This window comes from Bos taurus, chromosome 10 (assembly GCF_002263795.3).
Source record: "Bos taurus isolate L1 Dominette 01449 registration number 42190680 breed Hereford chromosome 10, ARS-UCD2.0, whole genome shotgun sequence".
NCBI classification, from domain to species: domain Eukaryota; kingdom Metazoa; phylum Chordata; class Mammalia; order Artiodactyla; family Bovidae; genus Bos; species Bos taurus.
In genome coordinates, this window is record NC_037337.1 from 12,473,238 (window position 1) to 12,497,277 (window position 24,040).

General features: G+C 39.6%; 1 protein-coding gene across 2 annotated transcripts in view; it reads right to left on the minus strand.

Annotated features, from left to right (window-relative positions):
- INTS14 (integrator complex subunit 14) overlaps positions 1-24,040 on the minus strand; it is a 34,074-nt gene that overhangs the window by 6,498 nt on the left and 3,536 nt on the right. For both annotated transcript variants that reach the window (NM_001015652.3, XM_005211345.5), the window contains exons 2-9: positions 22,855-23,129; positions 21,382-21,489; positions 17,840-17,995; positions 16,418-16,536; positions 15,839-15,981; positions 12,255-12,347; positions 10,359-10,503; positions 8,607-8,740 (exon numbers count right to left, since the gene is read on the minus strand). In NM_001015652.3, the coding sequence (NP_001015652.1) occupies positions 8,607-8,740; positions 10,359-10,503; positions 12,255-12,347; positions 15,839-15,981; positions 16,418-16,536; positions 17,840-17,995; positions 21,382-21,489; positions 22,855-23,076 (1,120 nt within the window). In that variant the 5' untranslated portion in view covers positions 23,077-23,129. The remainder of the gene's footprint in view (positions 1-8,606; positions 8,741-10,358; positions 10,504-12,254; positions 12,348-15,838; positions 15,982-16,417; positions 16,537-17,839; positions 17,996-21,381; positions 21,490-22,854; positions 23,130-24,040) is intronic.

Below are 24,040 nucleotides of genomic sequence, written 5' to 3' on the forward strand. Positions count from 1 at the left end.
GCCTGGTTTCAAAGGCAATACTTCTTCCCCCATTCAACACTGCTATTCCTCACCTACCCAAATGTACTTAAATTCCAGGTCCGGATCCTATCCTACATTCTCCATGGAGTTGTCCCAGTGTTTTCTGGTAGACGATTTGTCTAGTCCCGTTTATCCTACAGCACTCAGTGTTAGTACCCAACATTTCGGCATCTTATTACAGCCTACCTTATATTGTCTCTAATTGCTTGGAGCCTCTATGTGGAAACTGGCTTAGTAGACATTAATGAAAAAAGAACAGGAAATCTTAGAAATAATAAATATGATAATGGAAAATTTTTTTAAATATTGGTTGCAAGATAAAATTGAAGATATCTTACAGAAGGTAGAACAAAAAATTTCAAAACTGAAAAATATGGGTAGGATAAGAAAATTACACACATGCACACAAATACTATAAACACATCTAGAAAAGGAGAACAAAGAATACACGGAGGAAACCAAAGACATATTCGTGCTTCCAGGACTTGAATTGCGAGAGGGAAGCATTGAGTCCAGCACAATGATGAAGAGACCGAAACCAAGGAATGTGATTCGGAACATCTAGAACGCTAGGGACACTAGAAGAGCCTCAAGGTGCACAGAGAAACAGAGACCAGGGTCAAAGCTCGGACGGTCAGCATGGCACTAGACTCTCAGGAGCAACACTGGAAGCCAGAAGAGACAACAGAATGATGCTTCAATACTCTAAGGGAAAATGATTCCTGACCTAGAACTCAATATTCAACCATACCATCCGTAGAGTGTAAGGGATGAAATACGGACATTTCCACAAATATGAGACTTCAAATGCTTACTTCCCATGTGCCCTTTTCTCAGGAGGATTCATCAACCAGGAGAGTCACGGGAGAGATGTGAAGGGAAGACGTGGGATGACAGCTATGCAATGTGCCTAGAGAATAACCAGTCCATTCATGAAACAAAAGGAAGGAAGATGACTCTCAGGAAAAAAAGAAAGTGACAACAAAATACGTAAAGGATGTCTTTTGCTTAGGCAGGAATTGGTGATAGGTACGTGGAAAAGAGCAAAGAAAAACAAGGGGGAAGAAAAGGCAGGGGAAGGCCATGAGGGCCCAGAGTGATGGCTGCACTCATCTGTTGCTGGCTTCCCCCCAGCCTGGCTGCCAGGCTCTTTCCTGGATTCTAAGAGGAATGTCGGTGTCTTCCCTACAGAGCTCTCCTGTTAATTACAGTCAGTCAGAATACATTTAGCTTACCTGCTAGAAAAAAGAAATATCTAATTAAAAACAACAGTAGTATCTGGGGTAGGACACAAAGAGTTGCAAAACAAAGGAAACATCGCACTGTGCAGCACGTGGCTTAGCAGCGAGTAGCACTGACTTTGCTCAGCAAGGACCAAAAACTGGCTGAACGGTCAAGAACACCATAACCACACTGCAACGGTTGAGCAAGGGAAAAATGTGCTTCTTGGGTGAACAGGTGGGCAAGGATGGCAGTAGTAAGAGAAGAGCTAAGCAGTTTTCCTTGAAAAGTAAAAAAATGGCATTAAAATAACAGTCAAGAAATAGCTATATATGTAAATTATTTAGAAATGTAAGTAAAATATCAGAAGAAAAAATTAAAATTTGAGAATGGTTATCTGTAAGAACAGAATTAGGAGTAGAAGGGGGTAGGTATAAATAGTAGTATTTTGCAAGCTTCCCTTTAATTAAAAAATCATAATTAAAATAGCAAGCTCTACCATTCAAATGCGCCTACTGTGTGTCAGGTACTCATTTCCTTAGAAACTTCTCTCACCAACTAGCTAAGACAGGTTTTATTGTTACTGGTGGCTCAGAGGTTAAAGCGTATGCCTGCAATGCGGGAGACCTGGGTTCAATCCCTGGGTTGGGAAGATCCCCTGGAGAAAGAAATGGCAACCCACTCCAGTACTCTTGCCTGGAAAATCCCATGGAGGGAAGAGCCTGGTAGGCTACAGTCCAGGGTCGCAAAGAGTCAGACACGACTGAGCAACTTCACTTTCACTTTTACTACTTGTTACCATGACAATCCCAATCTCCTAGGACTGTTGTGAGAGTTAAATGAGATGACCCATTTCATTTTGTCTAGCACAGTGCCTGGCACAAAGTTAAATTCAATAGATGTTAGTTCTTACTACCCTCATTGAAAAGAACAGAGGGAGAGAAAAAAAAAACAAACCATGAATATAGGGCTGAGAAAAAAGCAGTTCCATCTGATTTAAGAATATGCACAATGAGCCACGCATTGCTAGGCTGGCAGCCGGATCAGAAAGGAATATGAACACTACTACCTTAGATTATGGACAGGCGCTGTGGTAAAAACGATCACAATAGTTTAGGTTAAGTATCAGATGTAAGTATTTTAGGCTTTGGGGATTATATGGTCTCTGTTGTAACTGCTCAATTTTGCCACTGAAGCAGGACAGCCATAGGTATGTAAACGAATGGGAGAGATTCTGTAATAAAACTTAACAATAAAACTATATTTACAAAACAAGCAGTGGGTTAATTTGCCTGCAGGCCATTGTTAGCTGACCTCTGATCTAAGTGATCTGCTTTCTGAGAAATCTGTATGCAGGTCAAGAAGCAACAGTTAGAACCAGAGGTAGAACAACAAACTGGTTCCAAATTCCGAAAGGAGTATGTCAAGGCTGTATATTGTCACCCTGCTTATTTAACTTATATGCAGAGTACATCATGTGAGATGCCAGGCTGGATGAAGCACAAGCTGGAATCAAGATCACTGGGAGAAATATCAATAACCTCAGATATGCAGATGATACCACCCTTATCCAAGAAAGCGAAGAGGAACTACAGAGCCTCTTGATGAATGTGAAAGAGAAGAGAGAAAAAGTTGGCTTAAAACTCAACATTCAAAAAACGAAGATCATGGCATTCAGTCCCATCACTTCGTGGCAAACAGATGGGGAAACAATGGAAACAGTGACAGATGTTACTTTTTTGGGCTCCAAAATCACTGCAGATGGTGACTTGCAGCCATGAAATTAAAAGACGCTTGCTCCTTGGAAGAAAAGCTATGACCAACATAAGGACAGCATATTAAAAAGCAGAGACATTACTTTGCCAACAAAGGTCCATCTAGTCAAAGCTATAGTTGTTCATGTACGGATGTGAGAGTTGGACTATAAAGAAAGCTGAGTGCAGAAGAATTGATGCCTTTGAACTGTGGTGTTGGAGAAGACTCTTGAGAGTCCCTTGGACTGCAAGGAGATCCAACCAGTCCATCCTAAAGAAAATCAGTCCTGAATATTCATTGGAAGGACTGATGCTGAAGCTAAAGCTCCAGTATTTTGGCCACCTGATGTGAAGAACTGACTTATTGGAAAAGACCCTGATGCTGGGAAAGATTGCAGGTGGGAGGAGAAGGGGACGACAGAGGATGAGATGGTTGGATGGCATCACTGACTCAATGGACATGGGTTTGGGTGAACTCCGGGAGTTGGTGATGGACAGGGAAGCCTGGTGTGCTGCCAGGCTTGGGGTCGCAAAGAGTTGGACATGACTGAGCAACTGAACTGAACTGAACTGATCTAAGTGAAAGGTAAAGAATCCCAGTACAATGCAAAAGCCCTGAGAATCAAAGGTCAGAATGAATGTAGGAATGCTGCAGAGTGAATAAAGGGGGTGAGGAATCCCTTTACACACACACACACACACACACCCAGGTTCTCTTCCAATTACTGTCCTCTTTCTGTCCTCTTGTGGTCAAACTCCTAATTCATTCCTCAGCCTGTCTCCTGGCTAATCATTTGCCAAAACTGATTCTTACAAAGCCACCAAGAATCTCTTATCTGTCAAGATCAAATGACTCTTGATTCACAGTGTCCTCTTCTTTCTTCTTGGTTTCTATTCTTCCCTAAAACTATTTAATCATTTAAAATACTCATTCTACATCTTTTAGATTAACTCCTCAAGGCGCTAATCCTCCTATCGTTCTTCCTTCAAATCAAAGACCTTCATATGATTTTACAACTTTTTTTTTTCAAATCAAACACATCTCCAGGGAGGACTGTTTTTTCTGCAGTAGGGCTTCCCTTGTGGCTCAGCTGGTAAAGAATCCACCTGCAATGCAGGAGACCTGGGTTTGATCCCTGGGGTGGGAAGATCCCCTGGAGAAGAGAAAGGCTACCCACTTCAGTATCCTGGCCTGGAGAATTCCATGGACTGTATAGTTCATGGGGTCACAAAGAGTTGGACACAATTGAGTGACTTTCACTTTCACTTTCCCCCTGGGTTGTAGAGGAGTTTCCACAGAGCCATTACATTAGCTTCTGGAGGACGCACCACGGGTTTCGCTGCTTCAGCTCCAGGGTTTACACTGTTGGTTAGGGAACGGGCAGGGTTGAGCCACATGGTGCAGGACTTGGGCTTCCACGTCTCACAGGAGACGTTTAGGTTTCTTTATATGTAAAAAGTAGGTAGAAACAATGAATAGAATTTTTTTTGTCGTCCTCTCACTGAGAGGGTAGAACTTCCACACTCCATGCTTTACTCGGGAGATTTCAGTTCAGTCTTGTCTCCTGTTCCTGTGTGACCTTTAAAATCCCAGCCCCTGGAATCTAGCTCAAGAGTTGGCACACTATGGTTGGCTGTGTGTTTCTGAGTTAAGAATGGTTTTTTATATTTTAAATGGTTTATGTATTGTGCTATGATGTCAGAGTTTAGTAGCTGTGACAAAAACCATGCTGCTGCTGCTGCTGCTAAGTCACTTCAGTTGTGTCCGACTGTGTGACCCCATAGATGGCAGCCCACCAGGCTCCCCCGTCCCTGGGATTCTCCAGGCAAGAACACTGGAGTGGGTTGCCATTTCCTTCTCTAATGCATGAAAGTGAAAAGTGAAAGGGAAGTCGCTCAGTCGTGTCCAACTCTTAGCGACCCCATGGACTGCAGCCTACCAGGCTCCTCCGTCCATGGGATTTGCCAGGCAGGAGTACTGGAGTGGGGTGCCATCGCCTTCCCCGGACAAAAACCATAATTACCTATAAAATGTAAGATATTTATTATATATGGCCCTTTGCTGGAAAAGTTTGCTGACCCTTGGCCTAGCTTCTAGGGCCGATATTCCATCAAAATCTCTAGGCTTCGATGGCAAAAGGTATCCTTTGAACCTGAATGGACATGCATGCACATGTGTGTAAGACACTGCAGGCCTGACTTACATGTGCTCATGAGACACTCTACTTCCTTCTTGAATCTCTTTATTCTCTTGGCTTCTGTGACTTCCTTTTTCTTGTACTTTTTCTCTTCTCTGCCTCTTCCTTCTCATTTTCCTTTACTGGTGCCATTTCCACTGCCTCTAGTAGTCGGTCCTTTCTAGGGGTCTGGTCCTTTTCCCCTGAGGTATATACTTTCCTGAGGCTAGGGCTTCTTAAAGTGTGGTTATTGACCTAGATTGTAATCAATTAGGTAATATTAAAACTGCAAATTCTTGATTTTGAATCCAGACCTACTGAATCAGAATCTCTGTAAGTGGGGACCAGGAAACAGAATTTTAAAACAAGTTCTCCAGGTTTACTTTTGTATACCAAAACTCAAATTTGTAAACTATTGCCCTAGCAATCTCCCTCATCTCTCCATTTTAAAGATCACCAATATGTTTTGCTGGGAGCCAGAGTGAGGAACTCCGCCCGTGGCAAAGGTCGTGAGGAAGGAAGCTCAACATACGCAAAGGCGGGATCGAGCCTCAGGAGTCCCCCTGGAAATTCTTGAGCATCTACCCCCAAAACCAGAGTCTGCCTACTTTACTACTTTGTGCTCTCACCTACACCTCTGACTTTACGGGGGGCTGTCCCCCACCACCTCTTTCGGAGAAGGAGTTAACTTAGAGCTCCAGTTAATAATAATTCCTGGGCGTGATAGGAGTATTCCAACTTACAAACTCCTCTGAAGGTTCTCTAGCCTGCCTGACAGGCTTGTCCGGCCACATGTGATTGTTCACAGCCTCCCAACCGTGAGAAGCACGAGATGCTTTAAACCTTCTAAAAACAGGTTCTTTAGAGAAGTTAGAAAACTATTAGTATAGTATAGTGGGCTGATTAGAAATTGTATTGGTGAAGGGTTTTTCATTTGTTGAGCCAATGTTTGCTGCTAAGTCTCCACATCCCCTGCCCTTATACACATTAATGAATATATAGAAGAAATAAGTATTAACCTTTGATATTAATCACGTTAGACCTTAGGCTAAGTAAATTCTTTCCTTAATTAAAACCCACTACACCCTCACCCTATAGGAATGTAACTTTATCTGGTACCTTTGGAAGGTAGCGTCTGTTTTAAGAATAATCACCTCTGGAGAAATAAGTGTTCTGGTTGACTGACCACTGTCACAAGGAGAGGGTCATAAATTGTCAGCAGGCCCCCTGGTCAGAAGATGATGTAACGCCCCTAAGACCTCTGTATACATTTGTATGAAGCACCTGACTTCAATAAAAGTCAGGACTGCTGACCCCGCATGACTTTTGTATAACATCTCAGTGTATAAAAACAGACCCTGGAAAAATAAAAAATGGGATCAGTTCCTTGAAAGACTGGTCTCCTCATGTCGTTCTTTCTCTCACCTTCTGGCTGAATCCCCATCTGGAACGTGGAGGCTCGTCAAGCCTACTAATCATGCCTGGGCTTCTAAGATCTGACCGGGGAGGCCTTAGTGTCTCCTCTCCTTCGGGAGAACGGGAGGATGCCTGCGGCCTACGTAGGTGACATAAATTCCTTGCCCTGGAATTCTATTAGCTTTCCATGTAAACCAAGTTATTCAGCCTCTTTTCTCCACTGAATTTTCCTACTGAGCTATCCCCATTCTATTACTCTTTATATTTCTAATTAATATTTAATTAAAGCTATTGTATCCAGTTCGCTGAAGCCGTCTCCCCTTCGAATTTCCCTGGATCCACCAGGGCTGGACCCCGGCAATGTTTGTAACTAAAAATTGTACTTTCAACTCTGTCCTCTCTCCTGAACTCCAGATTCTTACAGGAATTGTCTATAGGTACCTTCACCTAAATCTCACAGGCATAAGCGTGCACAAGAGAAGTTCTTCCCAAATCTACTATTCTGTTTCAATTATTAGTACCACCTTTGACCCTGCAGCCCGTCAGAAACCTGGGATCATTCTCAACTCTTCTGTTTCCTTTATTCTTTTATCTAAAAACTGCTCTTTCCACCTTCAAAATACCTTTGCATGGATCACATCCTCTCTGTTCCCAGCCAATGGCCTTGTTCTGCGTCTCATCTTGACATCTCCAGGACTGTCACCGGGGACTTCTAACAGCAAGATGCCCATACCTTTTCAAATCCATACTCCACAGAGTTTTCTTTCTAAATGCAAAATTTATTATCTCTCACTTGGATATCAGCCACACTGCACAACTGCAGAAGTTACCAGTACTTAGAATACATAATCACCTAACTGGTATCTCCACTGTTCTCATCATAGCCAGAAGGATCTGATCATATTACTCTCCTTCAGCGGCTCCCCTGTATCTGTAGAATAAAGTCTCAGATGAGGCCTGCCCTGCTGTCCCACTGCCAAACTCTAACCTACCATCTGGCCTTCCCACCCTCACCCTCCCACTTTGTGGTCTAGCTTCTTTCTTTTTTAGAGGTGCTCTATTTAGAACAAATTTCTCTTTTTCTTCAAACTCAGTAATGGTCTCTCTCCTCTCTGGAGATATGCCCAAGTCCTCAAGGAAGAGCTGACCATCCCCTACTTCAGGCCAACTGTGATCTCATGCCAGTTTAGGTTTATTATTCCACTTTCCACTAGTCTTTGAGTAACTTCTGCTGACTCTTTTAGCCTGCAGACCTGGCACAGAATAGGCTGCTTGGCAGATGTTCCTAAAATTGAAATGGGCCCAAATGAGCTCAGGGAGACACTACAGTTGGAGCCTGAGTACCTAGGAGTACAAAGGCCTCAATCAGAAGGAGTAGAAAAATCTGAAGAAATGGCTTATGGGAGAGAGGGAGAGATGATGGTTTCTGCCACAAACACGCTGATCTGAGGACTGTGACAGAATATCCAGGTGGAGAGGTCCAAGTGGCAACCGGGAAATACAGGTGCAAGATTTAGGGAGAGATCAAGCAGGATGAGAGTTAGAGGCATGTTGAGAGTCTGAAGCCAAAACAGCTGATGAAATAAACAAGAGAGAGTAATAACCCAAGAGTAGAAGGCAAAGAACAATACCCTGGGAAATCATGAGGCAAGGGGAAGAAAAGACAGGATTACAAGTGAAAAAAGTTGCCAAGGAAAAAGATAAGCGCCAGGTGAATGCAATGTGAGGAAAACTAAGGGAAAACAGTCTCAAGAAGGAATGGGATTAAATTAACTAAGAATGTCTAGGGGTAGCTGGGTTAAAAATAGTACACTAAAGAAAGTTTGTTTCCCCTGAGCTGTAATGTTAAAAGTCCAAAGGTTAAATTCTCTTGGGGCTGTCCACCTACATATCCAGCATCAGAAACCACAGGGCACTCATAAGGGAAATCACGCGCTCTCTGACTCACAGAGAGAGCCATTCAGAACAGTAGAGAGAAAACAAAGTCAGGATAAATAAAGTCTGATCTGGGGTATACCTGAAATTGGACCCAACTGCACCATTTTCCCTAGCCATGGGAGAGGTTCTGGGCCAGGCTCAAAGAGAGACATCATGAGGTTTGATTTCTTCTTGCTGTCAGCTTGAGAGTAGAGCATCCCATGCCATTCAGGACTAGATGGAGAGAAGACGGACGGTGAGAACAGCTTTACGCCTGGGACTGTCAAGCTAAATAACTCTACCCTGTGTTTTTCTCTCGAGAGATATGGCTTTCAGCTTTGAAATTAAAGCCAAATCCTAAACCTACAAATGCATACTATTGCCCCCTAATATTAGCATTCTTTGGAGATATGTATTACTAGTTATGTAGATACAGAAATAAAAAACAGTCTTATAAGAGAAAAAGAGAATCACAAGGGCAGCAGATAGCTGCAGGTGTGGTGAGGAGTAAGAGCTGTGACCTATAGGTCTCTTCAGCCACCTCCAAATCATTCACAGAAATACCACACAGAGAAGCCCTTCTAACACAGTGCGCAAAGTCATCACCCAGCTCTGTTCACACTTCTCAAAGGGCCTCAGGTGATTCTTGTATTCAGAATTAGTACAAGTAACTTGAGTACCAAGAATCTAGCACACCAATATCTAATAAGAATTGCATTTGTCTTTTTGGATTAGCTAATTTTAACTCCAGCAGAAATGGAGCCATGCTTCCTCTAGGTATCCTTAACAACTCTTGATCTTCTCTACCAATCAATCCCAGTTGATGGCCAGAGGATGACCAGTCACCTCTTCTTCTCTAACAAACAGGTATTTTCGAAAAGGAAGCAGGCAGTTCTGCAGATTTTGAGACTATATCCAAAGTCAAAGCTAGAAGGGCATTCCTTATAGAGAAGGAATATAGCACAGTGGTTATGAGCATGGGCTACAGAGTCACACGCATGGATAAAAATCCTGACTCTTTCATTCAATATCTTGAGCAAGTACCATGACTTTGCTCTCTAAGTCTCAGTTTCCTTGTCTAAGGCAACAGGGGGTAATACTGATACCTCTTGGATAGTGTTATGAGGGATTAAATGAGTTAACATATGTAAAGTGCCTAGAGCAGTATCTGGCACATGGTTAAATGTTCAATATTATCAGCATCTTTTTTTCATTTTATAGCTGAGAAGTCTGTCTAAGATCCTATAACAAGTTGGCAGCATTGCTTTAACTGACTCCGGGTTTCCTAGATAGGACAGAAAAGAGGAAAACTGAGAAGAGATATAATATAAAGGCAATATAAAGATCTACTGCTCAACGCTACATGGCAGCCTGGGCGGCAGCGGAGCTCAGGGGAGAGTGGATACATGTAATGTGTGGTTGCGTTCCTCTGTTGTTCACCTGAAACTATCACAACACTGTTAATCAGCTTACTCCAATACAAAATAAAAAGGAAAAAAAAAAAACAATGTAAAAAATACTTTATTAAGGAGGCAACATATGTATACACCTATGAGTGATTCATGGTGATGAATTATCCTCCAATTAAAAATAAATAAATTTAAAAAAAGAAATAAAAAATGCTCATCATCTAAAAAATATAAAGGCAGTATAATGAAAAGACTCACTCTGTACTTACTCTAGTGGATGCTTTAAAGAGAAGTAGACACGGTGACAGTAGGTGGGGAAGATATGGCAGGAAGAGAAAAAGACTGATGAGATTCTTTCTATTCTTTCAGAAAAATCTGGGAAATACTTCACTTTGTAAATTGATTCTCCCTTTCACTCAACAAATGGTAAAAAAGTTTCTTACCCTAGCTGAACTATCGCCACCATTCCTTCCACTTTTAGGCTGCCATGAAGCAGGACACAGAAGTTGGGTATCTTGCCTGCAATCTGATTGGCTGAATTTTCATCTTCATTGTCATCAGTTATACCAGTACCCACCTCATCACCTTCTGTGAAAAGAGAGAAAACCAATCAGACTGATATTAGCTAGAAAAGCCCCAAGCTCCAATTGCACTCTTGGTTGCTTCTAACCTTGGAAGGAGAGTACATGGAATTATAAAGGAATATTATAACGAGGAAGAAAAACTCATATTCTGGCTTTCCTATGTCCATTTAAAAATCAGTTTCTACATATTATAGGAATTCCATTTATAGGAAACATCTAGAATAAGCAAATCTATACAGATAGAAAGGATATCAGTGGTTACCTGAAGCTAAGAGAGATGGAAGGTTAGGGATTGACAGCTAAAAGGTTTCTTTTTGAGGCCGTGAAAATTCTAAAATTCTGATTCAAAAACTATGGTTATGGTTGCATAACTGTAAATACACTAAATACGACTACTGAATTGTACACTTTAAATGAGTGAAGTATTTGGTATATGATTTATATTTCAGCAAAACTGTTACATAAAAAATCAGCTTTCCTTAGTTTTTACTAGAACACTAAGCTAGATGCTCTCTCGGAATTTTAGGCACCACTGAAACAGAAACAGAGGTTCAAAGATGTCAAGAGTGTTCTCAACTGACAGCCCTTAGGCAGCAAGTGGATGGGATACCCCAAAGAACAGTGACTTCTCCACAAGCCTCTTAACTCGCTTCTCCAACTCCAGGTTCTCTCCAACAGATGAATGCATCTTCCTTCAGGTAACCTCCTTCTGGAACTATCCGTTTACTCAAGCTGATTCAAAGACTTTCTAATTCAATAGGAAGACTCTGCCTGGCTTGATATTCAATAGCCCTTACAACACGGCTCCATTTTGCCTTCCCATACTTTCCTTTCCACTGTTCTCCTACATGAACTCTTTATTTTGCCCACTTTCTTTCTTGGCAATTTATATGGGTGTGCAGAATCCCCCCAGGACCTTAAAAATAAGGGAAACCTGGTTGTTATCAATATCAAGAACAATAAGGTAAAGTGTAAACACAATGATCACAAACAGTCATCTGTGAGAACATATCAAAGATTTGGTCTATGTGATGGATGATTATGGAATACCCAAAACTCCAAATGAAATAACCGTGAGTAAATGAAACGTGATCATAACTCAGTAGGGGGAAACCTGATTGACTGTATACATTTCTTGGAGAAAGTTGGTGAACATAAAGGAGATGGTCAGCCTAAAACAGAGAAAAGAGAAGTTTAAAGTGCTAGAGACTAACATTCTCCAGAGAGATGCTGAATTCAGGAGCTGTAACTATAGTTGCTGGAGAAGTATATTCTGAGATAATGTGGCCTCACAAGGGCCTGGATTCATTCATTCATTCAACAGTATTTACTGAGTATGTGCTATGTGCTAAGCACCAGTAGAGAACAGGTGCAGTTTCTCCTGTTATAAAGCTACATTCCACGTTCATCAGGCAACTTTCTAAGAACTACTTTGGTTTCCCCAGCATGATCCCACAGGGAAAGACAGAGCCCTAGATGAGGAACTAAGCAAGCATTCTCATCTCTAAAGAGGACTTCCACTGTAAATTAACAAAGCAGCACACAGTAAATCGTGTCACATGCTTTCCACAGTTATAAAGCAGCAGAATTAGTTTTTAATATATTAGGCAACACTCCATTTTAAAAAAAATCCAACCCAGTAAATACTCCTTTCCCCAAAACTTCAAAATGGGCTATTCTACTACCCAACATTTAAGAATAACTTTAGATAATAAGATACTTCATATGTATCACTGGAATAAGAAGAGAACTCACCTTTGTTAAGTGCTATAGGTAGGACCAGATGTCTGGACAGAACTGGGGGACTTGAAATATCTGCTATATCAATAAATCCCACTATTTCCAAATCTGAAAAGAAGGAATCAACATAGAATTAATTCATGACAAACAATAACTGTTGGAGATGATGTGGAAAGAAGGAAACCCTTGCTTCTCTGGAGCCCAGAGCTGTGGTGTGTGGAGTTGGCTGAGCTGTGAAGACTTTTCAAAGTTTCTGCCACCAGCAGTGGAGCATCTAAATCCTGAACTGAATTTGAGATTTACCCACTGAAAAGGAGTGGAAACTTCATTAACTACAACCAAAGGTGAGTTCTGATCAAGGTACAATGAAATTCTGATATGTTCAGTTAAAAATAAAACTTTAATGGCAGTCCTGGACACAAAAGCTAGTTGTATTTATTCTGTTAGTACTATCTATGTTTGAGCACTTCCTTAAGCATTGATTCCATGTGGGATTTGCAGATAAATAACTTATTTTTGCCTACACGATATCAAGTAACCTCCTTATCAAATGTGGGAAAAAAAAAAGAAGGAAACCCTCCTACATTGTTGGTGGGAACGTAAATTGGTACAGCCAATACTGTTCTCTATGGACAACAGTACGGAAGTTCCTTAAAACCTGAAAATAGAGCTACCACATGACCCAGCAACCCCAATCCTGGGCATATATCCGGAGGAAACCACAATTTGAAAGGCTGCATGCACCCTGATGTTTACTGCAGCACTACTTAGCCAGGACATGGAAATGTCCATTGACAGAGGAATGGATAAAGAAGATGTGGTACATAAATGCAATGGAATATCACTCAGCCATAAAAAGGAATGGAATAATGCCATCCATAGCAATATGGATGGACCTAGAGATTGTTGCACAGAGTGAAGTAAGTCAGAAAGAGAAAGACAAATATAATGTTGCTCATATGTGGAATCTAGAAAAATGTCATAGATGAACTTACTTGCAAGCAGAAATAGAATCACAGATGTACAAAACAAACTTATGGTTACCAAAGGGGGAATTGGTGGTGGGATGAACTGGGAGACTGGGATTGATATATACACACATTGAGACTGTACACAAAATAGGTAACTAATGAGAAGCTACTGTACAGCACAGGGAACTCTACTCAATGCTCTGTGGTGACCTAAATGGAAAGGAAATCTAAAATAGAGGAGTGTTTATATATATTATATATATATATGTGTGTGTGTGTGTGTATATCTGATTCACTTTGCTGAACAGCAGAAACTAACACAACATTGTAAAGCAATTATACTCCAATAAAAATTAATTCATCTTATGGGAAGGTACATTATTTTCTATGTACTGGATTTCATAAACACTGTGTGTTTAGTTGGGGAATTCAAATATAATGACTAGGAAGGTTATTAGAAGTTTTTCTGAATGACTCTAGCACTTTGCATTTCAAGTAACTAAGAAAATAAGGATATCTGTCTATTTAATGGACTTAAGTTTTATGACAAATCAGCTAAACTTTTTATGAGGCTAGGTCCTCAGCCAAGGCAAAAGCTTAATGGCTGTCTTTGTAAAGGATGTTCTGGTCACCAGGGGGCGATATACACAAATATTTCCACGACAACTGAAAGCAGCCTGTATTTGGAGAGCAAGGCTATTGCATTAAAAATGCTTTCCCTGAGAGAAAGAAATACATGTTCTACAAAACCAGGATTGCAGTCTATATATGACAATGATTTCCTTGCTTTATAGAAACTGTATTAAAGATCAAAAGTATTTTTTGAAAATTTAAAATTAGTAAAAAAAAAAAATAGTTGAAACCCAAAGTACATTCTAAAAGTTTCTTTCTGATTATATAGATATTAGTATAAAAACTTAGAAAACACTAAAAACTGTAAAGAGAAAAACAAAGTCACCCATTATTTTTAATTGGAAGAAGCCTTCATATTTCACTCATTCTCAAAACAATTTTTTAAAAAAGTCAGGATCATGGTGAGTATACCGTACTTCTTATATTGAATAATCAGGAAATCTGATTCTCTGGACTTTTGGTGTCATTACTTTCTTTAGCTGATTAACAAATGAATTAGCATAAGCAGTTATATATATTTTTTCATTTGAGTAGAAAAAGGCCTATGTTTTAAAGTGGTTTAAATATAAGCTTTAACAAAAATCCTGGACTAAAAGTTTATATAACTTAGTCCATTAAATAAAAGACAATTATCCTTATTATCTTAGTGACTTAAAATGCAAAGTATTAGAGCCACTCAGAGAAATTTCCAGTAACATTCTCAGTCATCGTATTTGATTTCCCCATGTAAACACTGCTTATGAAATCTGATACATAGAAAGTAAAGTGCTTCTTGAAAGAAAAGATCTATTGAAAGTTACTCATCCAAAAAAAGATGGGAGTCTAACGGGTTTGAAGGCAACAAAACATTTGGCACATTGCAGTCTAGTTGCAATGAAAGAGACGGATGCCCTACTTTCAGAGAGCTGGGAACAGAAAATAAAGGCCCAGAAAAGAAAAGAGCTTGTGCACAGCTTTTCCTTCAAAAACTCCTTAAAATCTATACATTTAAGAATGCAATGAATCTCCAGTTGTATTTAATTTTAATCATTTGGTGACTGAACAGCTACCTAGTGAATGTCTACTGAGCATGAGACAGTATGCCAGGCACAGAGGGCGATCTGGTGACTAAAATAGTTGATGGTTCAACATGTACCCACCACTCAAGGAGTCCATCTGCCAATATCAGACAATTCTCTTCTCTACTACCCTAGTTACTTTAGATTCTTGGCTTTGCCAATCTAACCTAAGTATAGCACTGGCAACACGAGCCAGGTAGAAGTCATATACTTTGCTTTCTTTTAGTCATAAGCAGCAGGATTAGAGCGGTACGGTATATCAGAGCTGAGACCTGAGAGATTCCACTCACCTAGCCAATAAGAACTAGAGGAAGTGACTTGTCCAGGGTCACAGAGGAAGACTCACACAGACAAGTCTAGAAGCTAGCTCTTCATACATGACCTTAATAATGATGCTAGTCAGCCTCTGGTGGCTCAGAGGTTAAAGTGTCTGCCTCCCAGGTTCGATCCCTGGGTCGGGAAAATCCCCTGGAGAAGGAAATGGCAACCCACTCCAGTATTCTTGCCTGGAGAATCCCATCGACGGAGGAGCCTGGTAGGCTATAGTCCATGGGGTTGCAAAGAGTCAGACACGACTGAGCGACTTCAATTTCAAGCTTCTACAAAGCTTTCCATGCTTCTCTCCGTGTGTGTCAAGTCAGTCTTACTATCTCTATTAAAGGACTACCTCAAGGATTTCAATGCTAGTGAATTTGGCTCTGGTTTTCAATCTCTAGTAATTTGTGTTTATAACCCTCTAGGATTGGAGATTAATTCATGACGTCACCATGGAAGACCACTCATCTGCCAACCCTTAGGCAATGCACCCTCCCATCCAAAGTATACTGAGTATGTATTTCTCTTCAGCCCTCCTGGAGAGAGGAGAAGAAAATCAGAAGTTAGAAGAAAGTAAGGATAACAGAAGTACTAAGGAGGAAGTTTAAAAAAAAAAAGTTACCTGTATTAATGACTTTAGGGATAGGATCAATTTCCTCATCTATTACAAAAGGTTCTGGCCTGGGGAAGACTTGCACGTCAGCGGTGAGGTGGCCACACTTGAGGACAGCATGGAAGGGTGTATATGCCAGATCTATCAGCTTTCTAGAATATGATGGTTATTTGTTATAGGAACAGTAGTATGACACATGTACTTTTTTCCAAGGAAATTTTTTTTAAGATGTCAAGTTTGTTTTCCCTTCAAGTTTATTCCAAAGCTATGATCTATCTGACCATTTGTGAAACAACAAAATCTGATATTTTTGGTGAGGAAATTTCAATTCTGAAAAGCCCAAAAGCAAGTTCATCTTTGTCAATGTAAGGAAGTTGGTAACTACAGGCATTATAGATTTAGATATGCTTAATTTAAAAGGGAGTAAACTTTTAAAAGTCACTACTATCAGTCATAATATCTGAAAAATGTGCAACTTGGGGAAAATGAAATGACACAATTAGAAATAGTAAACTAGATATTATTGTTTGCTATCAAATTATAATAATAGATTGTAAGAAGGCAATAAAGTTCAATGTGTATACTCACCCAAACATAGACTGTACATTTTTCAAGCACAGGGGACCATCAATAGTAAAAATCTGCCCTTCACCATTGTTTAAATCTATAAGACGTTCAAGGCAATCCAAGGAATCAGTGCTCTGAAGCTAGAAAGCAAAACGACCCTTTTCAGTTCAGTCGCTCAGTCGTGTCCGACTCTTTGCGACCCCATGAATTGCAGCACGCCAGCCCTCCCTGTCCATCACAAACTCCCGGAGTTCACTCAGACTAAAGTGGCATAAAATGAGACATTATTATCAACACACCAAGGTCACATAAGGGAGATGATTTTTTTTCTTTAATCAATGTGAGAAGGAAAACAATTTTGACTCAAAGTTGCCAAAGAGGAATGTTATAGAAAATTATACCAGTAGAGCTATTTCATTTCAAGTAGCTTTGCAATGATTCAGAGGTGACTGCAGCTAGTATTCACAGACCATCTTCCATTCCAAATGTTTCTAACATCTTTTGGTAAAAACCATCATTATCTATATTTTACAGATAGAAAAACTGAGATGAAGAAAAATTAAATAACTTTCCAAACTAAATGGAAAATCAGGAAGTGGAGTTTAATAAAACATTCATCAGAGTAATGTTACTTTACAAAAAAAAAAAAGCATATACTTCTGTCAACATTCCTAGCTTAATGGATGTTAAGAATTCCTAACTGAGGAAAACACTGACCACCAAAAAGAACATTTTGACTCTTCAGCATGTGAAGGATCTTTGTGGGAAGTAGGATGGATAACAACTCCTGCTATGTCTCTTGAGATAACACTGTGCTTTCAAAGAGCATTTGAGACAGAAAGTCTTTTCAAATATAATTAGTAATCAGTCTCAGCTGAAACAATGCAGGTCGGTGTGATAGTACAGGCATACCTCATTTATTGAGCTTCGCAGATACTGCTTTTTTTTAAAACAAATTGAAGGTTTGTGACAAACCAGTGTCAAGCAATTTTATTGGCCCCATCTTTCCAACAGCATTTACTCACTTTGTCTCTGTGTCACATTCTGGTAATTCTCCCAATATTTCAAACCCTCCACAAGCAGAAAGATTACAACTCGCTGAAGGCTCAGATGATGGTTACCATTCTTTGGCAATAAAATATTTTAAAAATAAGGTATGTAGATTTTTTTTAGACTTAATGCTATTGTACACTTAACAGACTACAGTAAAGTATAAACAAAACTTTTATATGCACCTGGAAAGAAAGAAATTAATGCAAATCGCTTTATTGTGATTCCCGCTTCACTGCAATTCCCACTTTGTGGTGGTGGTCTGGAACATCCTGCAATATCTCTGAGGCATGCCTGTATACATAATGCAATATTACTGGAATATATTAAAAATTAAACTGAGTCCCAAAACATATCTAATCAAACTAAAAAGAACTTAGTACAAAGCATTACCTCCTCCAGATTCGCCATGCACATGATGTACAACTTAGATGGAAAAGGAAAAGGTAGTGGAAACCTGTTGCTCTCACCGCGTTGGTTGTGAGTAGCCAAGGAGTGCCGCAGAGACCCTCTACCGATGCCAAGACAGCCATCTGTCACCAGAACCACCTGTTTTCAAAGAGTGAGAGCAGCTTTGTCCATGAAATAACATATTTATTTAAGGCAGTCTCATTTGGCAATGTTTGCATTTCTCCCGAATTACATTTGCACTGAAAAATGTACCTTTGCAGGGATACAAGCAAAGATGTGAATAAATCTCAGTAACATTTTGTCGAGTGAAAGATTACACACATTTTATGATTCTATACATATATATATATGTGAAGTTCTAGAACAGGTGAAACAAAACTAAGATAAATCAAATAGGGAATGTAGGGAGATACTGGGTAGGAAGGGGCATGAGGAAACTGCAGGGTAATGGAAATGTTCTATAGCTTGACTGGAAGAGCAGTTACATAGGTGTATACATTTGTTAAAACTCAATAAACTGTACACTTAAGATCTATGGATTTTACTATATTTTACCTAATTAAACCTTTAAAGAAAAGCACCTACCTGTGAACACTTAAAAAAAGGACAAAACCACTCATAACCAATTCTTACTTAACTGTATTAAAACTAGAATCCTACTTCTCAGACGAGGAGTTGGCACCTAAGGCGCTGCTGTCAAAAATGGAATAAGGATTTACATGTGTCCTTAGGAGGTATCAGCACAGAAGTCTGAAGACTGATTCATGACACTTTATTTTCAAAGATGACAAACTTTATCTACCCCTGGTCAACTAAAATGACAACTCCTTTAAACATGTATTTATTTACCATTTTGCTCAATGGCATGTGGGATGTTCCCAGACCAGGGATTGAACCGGTGTCCCCTGCACTGGCAGGGGAATTCTTATCCACTGTACTACCAGTGTGTATGTGCGCTCAGTCGTGTTAGACTCTGTGACCCCATGGACTGTAACCTGCCAGGCTCCTCTGTCCATGCAGTTTTCCAGGCAAGAACACTGGAGTGGGTTGCCATTCCCTCTTCCAGGGGATCTTTCAAACCTAGGGATTGAACCCACATCTCTTATGTCTCCTACATTGGCAGGTGGATTCTTCACCAACTGCACCACCTGGGAAGTCCTGAAATGCATTCTTAATCAACCTATAATGTTTAAAAGACTTCAAAACATACTAACAATGAAGGTTAGTTACAGATCATTTTCATTTTTCTCATTGCTTCCAAGTGATCTTGTGCAGGGTGGACTTTGCAAGCAATCCAGAGGAGGATTGTTTTTGTTCTCTAACCTAGTCTAGTAACTTGACAATAATAGGCCAGTAAGGCAGTATTAGGTGGTTGTACCATGTGAAGCACCAAGATTCACATGTGCATGCATGCACATTCACTTATGTCTGACTCTTTACGACACCAAGGACTGTAGCCTGCCAAGCTCCCCTGTCCATGGGATTCTCCAGGCAAGAATACTGAAGTGAGTTGCCATTTCCTCCTCCAGGGGATCTTCCCTACCCAGGGATCGAACCCAGGTCTTCTGCATTGGCAGGATTCTTTACCACTGAGGCACCTGGGAAGCCCCTCAAGACTGGCACTTACTTCTAAAGCCCAAAAATGCTTAATAGAGGTTCCCTGGAGAGATGTCATCTCTTGGGAAGGCAGGCAACGCATATCCCTCTTTCAAGTACCAACAGCTGCTACCTAATTATTTACTTCCGCCACTAGCTTTTTCAGATGCTGTGTGATAATGAAATATTTTTTGTAATGTCCAAATGAAACAGACTTTACTCTAATGGACTATGTCTAACGAAGACATAGTCCAGCTTTCTAAAAATTTGGCTAAAAATATTCCATATTAAAACAAATCCATTTGATAGTAACTGATTATAAAAAACAATCACTAATAACTTCCACTGTGGTTTGGACCTGGTTCACCCCAAAACTCACCAAGCAAGTCTAAGTGGATCCAGGCCCAGCTCCTTGCCCTCAGGGTACAGTATATCTCAAATTCAGATTCCTCCTTTTTGCAAAGGAAGAAGAAAACATTAAAAGGCAGAAGTCTGCATGGTGCATAAGGTCTGGCTCTTACATACTTTCTGAGTTTCTTCAAACACTGAAGAAGTAGCAAATGAAACTGTGTTATCCGCTAGCTTTCAGTTCAGAGGGTATTAACAACAAAACGTTACTTTTCATTATAGTTAGGAAGTTAGATAGTCTGTAATGTACCAAATAATTATGAAGTAAGGTGCCAAAGATTTTTATTTCTGAAAAGAAATAAAACGTATTTATTGGCTTTTTTAGCAAGTGTCCACTAAAGTGCTCTGATTTTAACCTTATTGTAGTAGGTCAGGGTCTTCACCAACTCATGACATCATACTCTATCAACAGGATGGTTTTACAGCAAGAAAAGAGAAAAAAGCTTAAAAAAAAAAAAGCTGGGTTTACTGAGATACAATTTACATGCAGTAAAATTCACCCTTATTTGTATATAGTTCTACGAGTTCCAACAAGTGCATTCAGCGATGTAACCACTTTTACGATCAAGATACAGACCGGTTCCATCACTTCTCATATTCCTTCATGCTTTACTTAGGTCAACCCCTAATCTTTCCAATTGTAGATTGGGGTAGATTTTACACTATAGGCAGCTACAATCTTATATTTATTTAAAAAACAAATATCACTGATGCTGCTGACACTACTGAGGAATTCTGTATTTGACCCTATAGAAAAAATCATATACTATGGGCCACTGACTATTTCTATAAGCAAAGTTTACTGGAACAGAAACACATTCATTTATTTACTTAATATATATGGCTGTTTCTATGCTACAACAGAGCTGAGGAGCTGCCACAGACCTGCAAAGGCTAAAATACAGAAAGTTTCCTGACTCCTGTTGTAGACTATTATGATTTTCCTTGTGGCAACTTTACTGTTTTCTCCTTTAAAATACACCACTTCTCAAAGTACCTCTTTATGGCAAATGTTCAATTGCTACAACTCTGCTCTGATTTGATGCTAACGTAGACCTAATGTGGACTCACGGGAAAGGGCAACCGATTTTATAACATTGATACACCTCACTTTTTAGACGAGTCAATAGTTGAGAAGGTTAAAAGTGTGCTGAATAAATGCTACACTGGAATAATGCAGACAGACTATATTGTACAGATGTTTACAATTCTATCACTCAGAATTATAATCATCCCTTCCAGAGAGTGTTCTAAAATTCCACTGCGAGCCCTCTATATTTTATACAAATACCAGCTTTCAATAAGTCAATTTACTAGGAAGATGCTTTCCTTAACGCATAATTGTGCTGCTTTCTGAGTATACTGGTGTCGATTTGGTGTCTTCTTTTAAAAGATACCAATAGCATATAAGATAGTTTGTGGGAATTACAATGCATGCTGTGTTACAGCCTGAAGAAAACTGAAGCACCTCAGTGGTTAATGCTTTTAACTTAAGGCAAAGAAAAGAATTAAGCTTTTACCTGACAAGGAATTGCACCACCCCATTCTTGCTGAACGATATTGCAAACACCAACTAATGCAGACTCCAAGCAGGTTTTATCATAATCATCCATATTACTTAGTGCTTCCTGATTGAATGAAAGATAAAATTGTTCATTATTCTTTATTGTTTTCATTTGTTACTAGAAAAAAACATAAACTGTTCAAAGCATGAATGTCACACAGGGGGACATTGCATTTCCGAGAGCCCAAAGTACACTTTCTTAAAGAAAATTGGTAAAACAGACTTCCTCAACTGTAAAGGATGGTAAAAAAGAGCTTCCCTTTATTTTGTTCTCTCATCAGGTGAGACTGAATAGCCCATCAAGTTCATATTTTTGTAAATGATCTTGACAGAATAGTTAAAATGAAAAATGTTTAAGCACATCAACAAAAATAATGCAAAACTTACTGAATACTATCACCACCTTAGGCATTTTACATGCATTTAATCATGATAACATCCTATAAGGTGTAGATGATTAACCTATTTTTAAAGTAAGGAAACTAAGGTACAAAATGAGTAGTAATTTTCCCAGGTCTTATGCCCACGTGGCAGAATCTAGATCTGAACCCAGTCAGTCAGACTCTAAGACTCCTGGTCTTAATCATCACTCTGCACTATCGATATAGCAACTCTTGACATTTCACACTACTAAACATCCAAGGTCCTCAGTTTACTTACTTATAAGAAATTCGGTGCAATGAAAAAAAAACAAACAAACTTAGAGTCACTTTTAAAAAAAGTGAGATAATAAGTGATTTAACAAAATTTTATTCCTTATATTTAAAAAGCAAACTACACTGATCCTGATTTTCTAAACTGCCTAGCAATTATTAAATTGTTCATTTTAATTCCACAAACACTGACTGCTGCTCCCTATCCGCAAGGAACTGTGCGAGGCATTGTTGGAAATATTAATAATTTAGAGATGCTGCCAGAAAGTAAATTCTTTGGCATATCACAGACAAACCTTTGGAAGATAACACCGATCAATCAAAGTTTTAAAATGAGGATTTCTTGGCATCTGTAAATCAAAGGCTATTTGTTGGGGAGGAAATATACTCCTGAATTACTCTAGAATGAAGGCTTTTGTAAGGGCTATTTTTCATCTCAAGTTTATAGAAAAGTAGAAAATAGTAGTGTTGAACCTAAAGATCTTGAACCTCAGGGAACAAGGCACTACATTCTGAGATGCTCCCCTCCCACAGAGAATTTCAGAAAACCAAGAGAGGTGACTATGGCAACAACTCACAGCTCTAACTCAGAGCTCTAACAAAGGCTGAGGGCCTACTGGTTATAATCCTTGTTTTATAGTTATATTCAAAATAGTATACTCAGAGACTTATCATTAAGCAATTCCAGTTATAAATATTCAGTGCAGTATGATAACACTGCTTTCCTTCCTATAAATTTGGGCCCTGTACATATAATAACTCATTTCTTTTAGTACCTGTAGGGTGTTATAATCTCTTGTGAAGGGAACCATCAACTCCCAGAGGGATGAAAAAACCACCAGAGCTGTAAACTCAAGCTTGTAATTTGTGGCCATGTGCTCAAACAGCATTGTCAAACCATGGGCTGCCAGGTGCTTGCGCTGATATTCCTCAGACCCCTCGACAGACACAGGTCGGGTCATGGAAAGAGATACGTCCATTACCACCACTGTAGGCATGATGAAAGCGATCCCGGTATTCCCAATCCGAATAGAGAAGCTATAGAGAAATGCTTCAGAAAACAAACATGATTAGGTCTTTCATGTCATGGAAAAAAAAGTGTTTTTTTCATCACGTGTGTGTGTGTGTGTTAGTCGCTCAGTCATGTCTGACTATTTGCAACTTTGTGGACCTGTCAGGCTCCTCTGTCCATGGAATTCTCCAGGCAATAATCTGGAGTGGGTTGCCATTTTCTTCTCCAGGGGATCTTCCCAATACAGGGATCGAACCTGGGTCTCCTGTGTTGCAGGCAGATTCTTTACTTTTCATCATAATTTTAACCAAACTTGCTAGAAATAATTGAAGGCAAACCCCATTAAGTTGAGGTAAGGGCAAATCTGCAGGGATGTCAGAGTAAGGGAAGCAAGCAGCTTCCCTGCTCTAGGTCCTCTGTATGAGGACCACTCCCAGAATCACCCACTAAATGGCCATAAATCAAGGAACATCTTAAGTTTCCTCTAGTAAAAATAAAATAAACAAAATATTAAATTCAAGTAGCCCCTGAGTTGAAGATTTTCAAATGTCATACAACTTAAAATAACAAACATTTCTACATGACCTCTCCAACACTTAATTTACTAAAGAACCTTTCTAGTCGTTCTAGACATTTCTAGACGTTTCTAGAACATTTCTAGTTGTGGTGTTTTTTGACAATCAACCATTTTTGGGGGCACCATCACTATCCTACTCAATACAGCAGTATTTGGGCAAATGTTTTCTGAATTATCTCGTTGCTTGATGTCCTCATTAAAAAAACTGAATGCAAAATATACAGTGAAAGGGCTAGAAAAGTTATAGTCCAAACTAGACAAAGCAGGAAATCATTAAGCATGGCAGAAGCAACCAATTGCCTCAGCAGTACTCATTATAGACACACCAGCAACGGTGTTTTAAATATGAAAGAAAAGAACAAAATGAAAGAAT